Here is an 11,440-nt window from a genome sequence, read left to right as displayed (position 1 = left end):
TGCAAGATAATCGTATAACAACTAAATAAAGTGAACATGCACTGTCATATCACATCATTTCTGCTATGCAGTTCTGCCTTTTACACACATCCTGTGAATGATGGCACTTCTCTTTTTACTTTTTACTTTTTACTCTTTTGAAATAAAGATTCTGTTCCTCTAGATCAGGAGGGGGCCAATTCCTTCAAGTCACATACAATTTATGGACGATTGCATCATCATCATTTCAATGTCAATAAAGCTTCAATGCAAAAAAAAAAAAACATTCTCCATTCTGTCAGCTACACTGACCATGTAGGTGTACTTTGTAGTCCATATGTTGCTCTGCGTCCCCCTTTCAGTTCCCCTGCTGCTGTGCCCTCTCACTGTCCACTCTGTTGGACATGCCTACCTTGTTGGTTCACACCAGATGTAAAGCCAGAAACTACTTCATCTGCTGTTGCACTGTTTGTGTTGGTCATTCTCAAGGACACTGTTGGGTGGGTGTTTTTGGTTGATGGACAATTCTCAGTCCACAGCTTTGTCAGATCCAGCGTCACTGCAGAACTGAGAATGATCCACCAGCCAAATTACACCTGCTCTGTAGTGGTCCTGTGGCCATCCTGACAACTAAAAACAGGGGGGGGGGTTATGCAGAAGAACAGGAGGAATAGAAAAAGTGCACCTGTGTTAAGTGGAAAAAGGTGTACACAAGGTATGTGGGATTTGACAGACTGACCATTCCCCAGTCATCTGGCTCACAACTGGATATAACCCTAGTGATCCAGTGACCAGTGTTGCTGTGTGCAGTCTTTCAACCTGCAGTTTATCATTAACTATTAAGAGTTCTTGCACCCCTGACCTGTGGCATATGGTGAATTATTACCATGACATCAGCAATATTACAGACATATCCCAGTCAACACATCTTAGCGGGCCTATATGGATCATACTTGGGCTCATATTGGGTTGTACAGCCCAGGTGGGCTCTATGTTTAACCCTTTCCCATCACTGATCCTGGGTAGTCCAACGTTTATCCAGTTGGGGACAACTTGGGCTGCCCCTATGGGAGAGAGGAGTGTGTTAAAAAGGGGGGGTCTATCCCCCTCCCACTCCCGCCACCTGTTGTGGAGACCTATCAGGAGAAGAAGAAACAGAAAGACCAATGTGATTTGTTGGAGGGTGGGCTGCTTCTCACCACGAGCGACACAAAGGCGCGTTGTGTAACTGAATGAGCGCTTTACGCTCGCATTGTTCTAATACGTATTAGGGGGCAATGGGGGCTGCTTTTATGTTCATTAAGAAATTCCTCTGCGGATTGCGGCAGGGACAGGGCTTTACATAATGACACGCACGCCTTTTTCTGGAGAAATTCTCACCCCTTAAAAGAAGGCTTCTATTGGTCACTTCTGAGAGACCGGACGCTGGACCCTGAGGTGTGATCACCAGGTTTTAACTCTGAGATTTCATTTCTCCCAAAATGGTGACTTCGTTTCCGCTGCCGGAGGGCTTCTCTGAGCTCGACGTTTTCTCCCTGGGGTCGTGTCTGCTCGTGGAGGGTAAGAAACAGCGTGTGTGATGCCGGTGAGGGCGAAGTGCACCTCGACCAGGACGAATGCGCTCTGCCAAGTGCAGGCTTTGGTGTGTTAGGCTGCCGTCGGCTCACGCCCTTAGAGCAGTGGGCTGATGTTGTGAAACGGCTCCGCTGTACGTCCTCAAGGAGCTCGGGGGTCGTCTCTAATGTCACTGTTATTCTTGTGTCCTCTTAAGGTCTCCTCGGCTTCCTCCTAAACGCGATCACAGTGGTCGCTTTCCTTAAAATACGGGACTTACGGACTCCAAGTAATTTCCTCGTGTTCGCTTTGGCTCTGGCAGACATGGGGATCTGCATCAATGCCACGATTGCAGCCTTCTCCAGCTTTCTGAGGTGAGTTCTTCTGATCTCCCAGACACCAGGCTGTATCTGCCACTGGACAGTGCACACAGCATTAACAAAACAAGTCAGATCCACCAGTCTAGTGGCTGTGACACTCTGTATGTATTTACTGAAGCTGCATGGTGAGATGAGCATTGGAAAAGAGTGGGTGTGAGCTGTGTTTAGTCCCAGGCGCCCATGTGATGAGACGTAATTAGAAGCAGATGCTGTAGATGAGAGGGCTGAGAGACACTGCTTTGGGGAGTTCACATGATTCACATGCATTGTCACAACACACATTTGTCCATTTGGGTTGTTTTCTTTATCTACACATATATTATACTGTAGCCAATGGCACATCCCTCTCTGACTAACTCTTTCCACCCTTGTTTACGGAAAACAACCTCATAGATACTGGCCCTACGGATCTGAAGGGTGCCAAACACATGGCTTTCACGGATTTCTAACAGCCCTTTCCAGCATCCACTTCATCGCAGCCATCGCTTGGGACAGATACCACCAGTACTGCACCAGTAAGGAGCAAGACCATCAGACACTCTCCACGGGCCCTGTACTTTTGGATTTGTGGCTGTGAGTTGGCAGGCTTTTCCCTAGTTTGGCAAACACGGAGTTAAGAAAAAAAAAAGCAATCTACCACAGACTCTATTCAATGGCTTTTTGCTAAACCTGACCACAATGGCTTATCCTCAGACCTATTCAGCCAATCTTTCACAAGAGTCTTTGGGACTTGCTGCCATTTGGAATTTGTTTGCCAGCTCAGAGTTACAAGGCCCACACAGGACCATTCAGCTAGAGACTTGCACTTAAACAAACTTTTCAAAGTACGTTACAATAGCTTGAATGCAACGTAGACCACCCACCAAGATTAACAGGAGTTTGTTGAATTGTATTTTGTGGTTGCTAATGTATATTGGCAACATGGTGGCAACAAGGAGTGTGAGTGCTGCACAAAAAAGAAAAGTCCCTGACTCTTTGTTGTCTTACATTATTTAGGAACAAAGTTGCAGTGGGGCCGGGCCATCTCCCTCGCCATCTTCATCTGGCTCTTCACTGCCTTCTGGGCAGCAATGCCATTGATTGGCTGGGGAGAGTATGATTATGAGCCTCTGAGGACCTGTTGCACGCTAGACATAAGCAAAGGAGACAGGTAGGAACTATATGTTAGAGACAGTCTGAGTTCAACTAATTTTTAAATAAATGACTCTCTTTTCCACTTAGGAGGGCTACTCCGCACATACCTGTCATTGTAGCTGTAAAACTGGGAGGGCACAGTTTGGTCATTCCCAGCTCAATATATCTGATTCAGCTCAGCAGTGACCCAACCAGGGCTCACGTGGGTCAGACATGGGTTAGCTGAGGTTTACTTTGGGCATGGGCTCAGGGAGGCTGTGCACATGGGCAGATAGAAAGACCCAGGTGAGTTTCCTAGGTGGGATATATGTGGGCAGTCCAGTAGTGCTCTCTATAAAGGCCTCATAGTGGGTTATCTGAATTAAGACAGAGATTGGGCTGTCAGGTGGGCTGCTTATATTCTCTCTTTTTAATCCACCCTTGTCCCATCACTGACCCTGGACAAAAGGGTCTAGATGTTGTGTCAGAACAGAGAAATTAGCAAACTGCTAAATCTAAAGATCAATAAAGTACACTGTTCTGAACCTGCAATAAGACAAATGAGTATTTTGCTCTACTGAAAAATGCATGCTGTCACTACAGTCAGCATTCAGATGAAACCAAATGTCATACAGTTTTTAACAACTCTACACATTTCATTTCACCATACTTTCATTTTGACAAGTTATTTAAAGAATCTAATTTGTTCACATCAGAGATCATGTTAAAACTATTGATTAGAGAGTTCAGCTTTAATTAACTATATCACATTTTCAGTGAATTAAACATTTTCAAAGTGTGTCTTTAACCCATTGACATTTAAAATAAGGTTTATTTTGGGATGAGTGCAATTTTAAGAACCCAATGTCAGGTGTAAAGCTTGGGGGAGGCAGCATTATGTTGTGGGGCTCTTTTGCCAGAAAAGGGAATGATGCACATAAGAAGGAAGGTTATGTAATGTAGAAGCTTCTGATTGGCCTACTGTCAAATTAAGAGTTATGTATTGCACATGTGACGGTATTGAAGGGGCTACCTTTACAACCAGTGCATTTTCACTCTAAGTACAATAGAAAAACCCACGCAGTCCAGCCAGGACCTCAGAAAACTGTGAACAAGTCTGGTTTCTCTTTATTTCCAAACAACTAAAGGGCCTTGAGCAACTGTACAAAGAGTAAATATAAAATATTGTGGATGATATAAAGAATACATAGTTCAGGAAAGTTGTGTGAATACAGTCCCAGGGCTGAATGAATTTTGATCAGAAAGTTTCAAATAAAAACAAAGACAACTAAAAAGGAACTGAAACGGGAGGCATCTGGTACCAAAGTCTCACTATTCACCATTAAATAGAGGCAGGCTACACTGCCACAGCCTGAAATACATGCAATAAAGAAGCCACAAGTGTGAAAGTAGAATAAAAAAAAGCCAGACTGAATTTGGACCAGGACAAATATGTTGCCTTTTAAAGGAGTGCTGAAAAAAATGGAACTGTTTGGCCATAATGATCAGCACTTTATAAGGAGGAAAAATGGAGAGGCTTTTAATCCAAAGAACACAGTCCCAGCTGTGAAGAATGGGGGTGGAGGCATAATGTTGTGGGAATGTTTTGCTGGGAAAAGGTCCACTTCAGAAAGTGATGGCATCATGAAGAAGGAGCATTATTTAAAATGCTGAAGCAACACCTCAAAGCATCAGCTGGAAAGCAGAAACTTTGTTGAAATTGGGTTTTCCAACAGGACAAAGATCCCAAACATACCTCCAATGTTGTGACAAAATGGCTAAAGGAAAACAAGGTGAATGTACTGTGTGGCCATTGCAAAGTCCTGACCTGAGCCCCATAGACAATGTATGGGTTGAACTCAAGTGCCTTCAAGTAGGGAAATCAACACACTTCACTAAATTCCAAAAGCTTTGTCAACAGGATTGGGCAAGTATTCCAAAAGAAATTTAGGAGTAGCTTGTGCAAGACTGCTTTCAGTGTTTGGTTGAAGTTGAGCTGTTAAAAGGGCAGGCCACCGAATACTATACAAGTTTATGGAAAAGCTTAATTGGAAATCTGATATAGTTAAAACATAGGCTAACATACAACAAGCATGGTGAGATCGATTGTGTGGAAAAATGAAATGTGCACTGGAAAATTAAACCTGATTAAAGCTTGTGCAGGAACAGACTGTAATGAATAAAGGCAAATACATACATCTATACGCATTACATCTATGGGGTGATTTATGGTGGAAAAATTCCCATTAACAACAAAAACAACAACAAAATAAATTCTTACAATGATCCTCATCTTGAATCAACTCTATATCAGTTTGATTGAGCTCAATGAGAAATTGAAAAAAACACATCAGTCATTCCACTGTTTGTAGTATTGCTTTCTCCTCCAGTTTAAACAGTGGAGATGAACAGATTTTCAGTGTGAGCAAACATCTGAACTGAGCCTTAAAAACAGAAATCGTTTTAAATAGAGGGACTTAATAAACTGATTTCAAGCATTTTCAGGCTGTTTATTTTGCAAGGTTTAAATTCATTCATATTTAGTCTGTAACCGCTTATCCAGTTCAGGGGCGCGGTGGGTCCAGGGCCTACCCGGAATCACTGGGCGCAAGGTGGGATGCAAGGTTGTAATCCTAGGTATAATTAGTTGTAAAGTGTCTTGTGTTGTATGTATCATGTATAGCTGCATATTCAGCAATACTCAGTAAATAGACAAGATGTCTCGTTTGTTGTTTTTCGTCTTCCTGAAGAAAGAGCATATTTCCACTTCCATAAACTCTCCCTCAGTAATCCAGCAAGTTTAGACATAACTGACCCTGAGAATGAAAAGCCAGATACACCCAGTGTGATGCACATTTACACTGCCATCAGTTTACCCCTTGTACACTTGTGTCATTGCACGCAGGAACTACATCTCTTATGTAATTCCAATGGCCATCTGTAATATGGGAATACAAGTGTTTATTGTGATGTCCTGCTACAAATCCATTGACAAGAAATTCAAGAAGACGGGCCAGGAGCGGGTAAGCATCAGCAATGATTTCTTATATAGTTTCAATATTTGACATGAGAGACTGACATTAAATATGCCTAGTTTTTATATGGTTCCCTCATGTGTTACATAAACCCATTATTTATGCTGTTGGAGCTGAGAGGCTGTGCCTGGGAGCACAAAGGCATCTCCACATTGTAAACAGTGAACTCTTCACTGGAGTAGTGCTATTATGTAACTCTCAAACAGAATCACACACAAAACCAAGCCAACTGTGCTATGGCTGAGTAAACAACCACAAGGTCCCCTACTGGTAATTATAGCTGATATTGTAAAGACAAGAAAAATACACCTTGGGCAGATTTGGTTGATGTAATACACAGGAAACTGGGGAGCAGAAGTAGATGTGAAATGACAGACAGCTGATGTCACTGTGATGAAGCTGATGGGGAGTGTTTTGCTATATTTCATTCTAATTATGTTAATAATGATGCAGTGTACAGTAAAGGTTATCTGAGGTTACACAGATTACTGACATACACAATTTTGAAAGTCATGCTTCATTAGCTCATATCGCTGACTAATGTCTGGATCCAAATGATTCTGCTCTGGCCAACAACAGTGTGTAGGTTGTGCTCCCATATCATCATAACATGTATTAATGTTACAAATGAATGCATAGTTCTTAGTTATAATTCATACCATGATAGTATTGTTGGTATATTTCCCATCTCTAATGAGCAGTGTAATCACTGGTGGCTTGCAGGAGTATTTTGCCAACCATTCATGCATACTTCAGGATATTAGCAACCTGGTACTTTAACGCAGTGGCGAAAGGCGTGCTCCTCTGAGAAAGGTATTAATAGTAACAGACTATAAAAATTACACACTTTAACACACAAGGGAATTTAACACATTATTTTCTTAATGCTTATTAATCATTAATCTAATTTGGCCAAAACTGCCTCCCATAACTCACTCTTTTAATAGAGCCTAGTGATGTGTTAGCGACTTCGTTTATCAGTGTAAACACTGCGTCGCTACCGCTGAGTTCTGTAGGTAGATTATGTTTTATTTATGCTGAAAAATGTATTAATACCATAACTAGATCTCTCTCTCATACCCTTCTTAATCTCTCAAGGTTTAAAGCTTGAGCAGCGATGTATAGTTAATTTTCTTTATTGTTCACATTTTGTCCAATGCTAAAGCTCTCTGTGAAACTTTTACATCAAAAATAATCAAAACTACACTGAGATATAATAATAAAGTAAAAGAATGGTTTACTTTAGCTGGTTTGTCATGCGTATCACACGACACATTTATCTCCCTTGAAACATTCATGGAAGTACTAGCGCTTTATTGCTGTGCACTGTAATTTTATTACATTTTTACATTGATAGACACAACTGATATAAATATAATTCCATTGTTTGATCTTACACTGATTCTTTATTTTACGTTTAAATATCCATTATTAAATGCTTCAGTCTTAGGAAGGGACCATGTGATTAATCATGATCAAAATAAGGGTGCTACAAAAAGTGAAAATTAAATGAAAACATGTATCTCCATTTTTGTGAATTTTTGTTTTGTACATCATTTGAACACAGCAGGTGGCCTTCACACTGTGTAAAACATTCACAATAGAAACCTATAGAAATGCTCGAAAATTACTTGGAATAAAATCTTTTTACATTCACTTCCGTTGACAGTTAAGAAGATTTATATATAAATACACACAAGTGTGTTGAAACAGTATGTAATTGCATTACACTATATCCATGTATGCATTAACTGTGTGTGCTGGTTGCAGGACAGATTAGGCCAAATGTACTAAACAGGATTTTCAACAGAGAAGCACTATTCACAGTGTAATTTATTCCATGTTCAGTCTTAATCTGACTGGAAAGCTAGTCCCAAGAATCCTCTTTGTGTTTTATCCTGTCCTTTATTGTTGTTTTAGGCGATGTTATGGAAGTATGTGTATCCAGCATCATGTCTGCATCTGACTTATATCCCCTCATGTGACTGAGATATCACATGCAGACAAGCCCCATGACTACACTGAGTGTGTATGCTCTCTGTGTACAGTTTAACTGCGGCACTCCACTGAAGACCCTGCTTTTCTGCTGGGGCCCTTATGGAATCCTGGCCTTCTACGCTACCGTGCAGAACGCCAACCTTTTGTCTCCTAAACTGAAAATGGTATTTGCATCATCACACCCAAGTCCAGTCTACACTGTGTTGGATATTTCAGTGCAGCAATGCTATATTAAAAACACTGTCATGATTCTGTCATTCAGTACCAATCTCAGTAACTACATAGTCACTCTGTTTAGATCAGTGAGCCACGGGACTGGAGACTGGCTGATAAGCACGAGACTCACAATCTATTGCAGTCTGGTGAACAAATACAAGTTCAAATACCAAGAAATATAAATGGACATGTTAGTACAGTTAGTACAATGAGTACTTTCAGAGTTAGCATGCCACTTACGTTAAAATATTATTATTTCTACTACTGCTACTACTAATAATAATAATAACAATAAATATTTCAAATATCAGTGTGGTTTAGAAATCATTTACCCCTTTACATTATCACCTTTATAGTGATAAAATACATCATGTGCAGTTGTTTTATTAAACAATATATATTTGTCTGCCTGCTGTGTCTTTAGATTGCTCCGATTGTGGCCAAGACCTCTCCCATCTTCAATGTCTTTGTTTACGCTCTTGGAAATGAAAACTACAGAGGAGGAATCTGGCAGCTGCTCACTGGACAAAAGATTGAACCTCCTTCTACTGAGAACAAGTCCAAATAAAGCAAGTGTACAGTAACCGTTTTTAATGTTCTGGTCATTTCTGACAGGTATGACACATGCTCAAGCTCATGGCATCTCTGTGACGTGGTTTGCTCATTTCACCTGTCGTGTTCTTGTATCCTAAGGGAGATTGTTTCTGTGTCTGAGGTAATTTGGTGTGTTGTATTTAATGTAAGTCATTTCAGTCGACAGTCAGAAGTAATGGCTCATACAGAAATGCATTTCCAGCACAGCACATGCAGGCCTACTTTTGACTGATCACGTCATTTATGTCATTGTAATAGGCCTGAGTGCAGGAGCACTTTGTTCAGTCACATAATATGGGTTACGCCACTTCCGTGTTGTGATTAAATAACAGCACATGAGTATTACACATGAGGTATGAGTAGAATGCTATTCTGATATTTCTTAACTACTTGCATCTAATATTTCATAACTAGAGCAGTTGTGAAATAACAGGACTTCTCTTTCAATGCTAGCAGTATAATGCAGGGAATTTTAAGTTCGTAGTTCAAAATGATTTTTCTTTTTACTTGATGAAGCACAATATATTTAAATGTACAGCGTAGTCCATTATTTCAGGCAGTGGTATATTACAACATTTATGCTAGAAATCTTTTCCTACTCACAACCGTTCAGTTACACTCCAGAATGTAAATCTCACTGGCCATGAGACGATGTCCATGTTAAGCCTGAGCATAGAATTAGACAAGCGACATTTTATAATCCCAGAAACAACAGTGCTTTTCATGATAACACATTCCCCCAGTGCTCAAGATTAGCAGACAGGAGGAGATTACACACAAGACATACTGCAATTAGATATGCTCTCAGCCCCATCTCTCTCCCTCCTGCACATGCTCCCTTGGTGCTTCTTGGTCCCATAGGCAAAAAACATAACATATGGATATGGATACAGTACTCTGTAATGGTCACAGTCACCTGGAGCATCTGAGAGAAGATATTTTTATGCAGAAAGCATTCATCTGATCAAAAACAGTACCACTAGAATAAACACAAACAACACAGTGACATGAGTGAAGCAAACCGAAGAAACCAAACCTATGTAATGTGTTAATAACTTGATCATATGTAAAAACATTGAAATGGTATATGACTTACATAAATATTACTGAGACAAACTGTTAAAGGAAAACTATGTAATATTTTTATCTTACAATTACAGTGTCAGTATCAATAGGGAGAAGTGAGCATCTGTCATCGCTACTCTGGGCTCAGCACGGCAGAAACTGAACTATGTACTTTTGGAGGAGGGCAGGAACAGTAGTGTTGTTGTAGTTTTTAAATAACGTGTCCACTCTATTGGACACAGCTACCTTTTAAGTCCACCTGGTAGATGTAAAGTCAGAGACGGTACCTCTGTTGCTGCACAGTTTATGTTGGACATCCTCTAGTTCATCATCGGTAGACACAGTATGTTGTCGGTTGGATATTTGGTGGACAATCCTAAAGCCAAGTGGTGATACTGAGGTGTTTAAAAACATCAGAAACACTGCTGTGCCTGAGCCCCTTGTACCAGCATAACACACACAAACACAGCACATGTTGTAGAAATATAAAGGTTGCCTCTATGGTACGTGGAGATAATAAAATGGACATTGATGAAGAAACAAGGAGGTGATAAAGGTTTGGTGAATTGTTTTATATAAAAGTGAATCTAGAGCTGTTGTAAACCACATATTCAATCATTTAAAATAATTACCACACATTATCAGAAAGCAAAACATAACTCTTAAAAACAGCATAGATTTATGCAGTGCCATAAAATTCCTGTCTGGGTTTGTTTTCTTGATTAGTTACACGATGGATAGTAAATCTGCTATCACAAACATATTTGATGTACAATAACAGATGAACATAAGGTTGTCATTAACTAATGATTAGATTTAGTCAACTGCAAGGGTCATGTCAAATAGCACTGCTTCCAAGGTGTAGTAATGCAGTAGTGACACGTCATTAATTACAGGCTTTGAAGCATTTAATGGGACATTGTTAGTGATCTGTAGATGTATTTTTATCCATTATTATTATTATTATTATTATTATTATTATTATTTTATTAATGATGTAAATCTTTTGTAGAAACACCAAACCACACTGTGTTTGAAAAAGTGGCTGAACTGTTCTGATACAGATAAATGTAGTCTGTCAAAAAAAAAAAACACATGAACTCACCCAATCTAAAGAAATCACACAATGGTTGTTTGTGTGTGTGTGTGTGTAAGAGGAATTTTTTCTCATGATGTGACTCATCAGTAACTGTGGATTACTGTATTACTGCCAATAAATACATATCTCTGGGGTATTTTATCGTGCTTTACCAGGTCTTAGAGATTACAGGGATCTTACTGAATGTCGTGTTCTTGTGGAAGCACATGATCCTCACCACTCTGAACAATGAACAAAGGATATTATTTAATACTTTGCAACAGAAAGTGAAGACCTTTCTCTTCAGAGTCCAGAGTTGTTACATAACTCCACGCTAAGAGCATGATTTTTTTGTTGATGCTGTGGATGAACGACGAGGGTTAACAGATATAACTTAGTAAATGTAATTGTCATAATCTGAATGTGAT

The 11,440-nt window shown here is 40.0% G+C and overlaps 1 protein-coding gene across 1 annotated transcript; it reads left to right on the top strand.

The window, feature by feature from the left end:
* Positions 1–1,219: 1,219 nt before the first annotated feature.
* Positions 1,220–11,051, top strand: rgra (retinal G protein coupled receptor a). Its single transcript, XM_066679603.1, has 7 exons — positions 1,220–1,539; positions 1,751–1,907; positions 2,307–2,428; positions 2,910–3,063; positions 5,932–6,049; positions 8,110–8,223; positions 8,700–11,051. The coding sequence occupies exons 1-7, from the start codon at positions 1,461–1,463 to the stop codon at positions 8,841–8,843; spliced, it is 888 nt and encodes a 295-aa protein (XP_066535700.1). The 5' UTR covers positions 1,220–1,460; the 3' UTR covers positions 8,844–11,051.
* Positions 11,052–11,440: the final 389 nt, after the last annotated feature.

The sequence above is a fragment of the Hoplias malabaricus genome, chromosome 8 (genome assembly GCF_029633855.1).
Source record: "Hoplias malabaricus isolate fHopMal1 chromosome 8, fHopMal1.hap1, whole genome shotgun sequence".
In the NCBI taxonomy this organism is placed as follows: Eukaryota; Metazoa; Chordata; class Actinopteri; order Characiformes; family Erythrinidae; genus Hoplias; species Hoplias malabaricus.
Note: the sequence above shows the minus strand (reverse complement) of the source record. Positions and strands in the feature narration are given on the sequence as shown.

What these genes read in the sequence shown, in the direction of transcription:
- rgra (XM_066679603.1), top strand. Translation starts at nt 1,461, where the DNA reads ATGGTGACTTCGTTTCCGCTGCCGGAGGGCTTCTCTGAGCTCGACGTT. An exon ending in GCCTTCTCCAGCTTTCTGAG is followed by an intron (nt 1,908 to 2,306) that starts GTGAGTTCTTCT and finishes ACAACCTCATAG; the next exon opens with ATACTGGCCCTACGGATCTG. An exon ending in AGAAGACGGGCCAGGAGCGG is followed by an intron (nt 6,050 to 8,109) that starts GTAAGCATCAGC and finishes CTCTGTGTACAG; the next exon opens with TTTAACTGCGGCACTCCACT.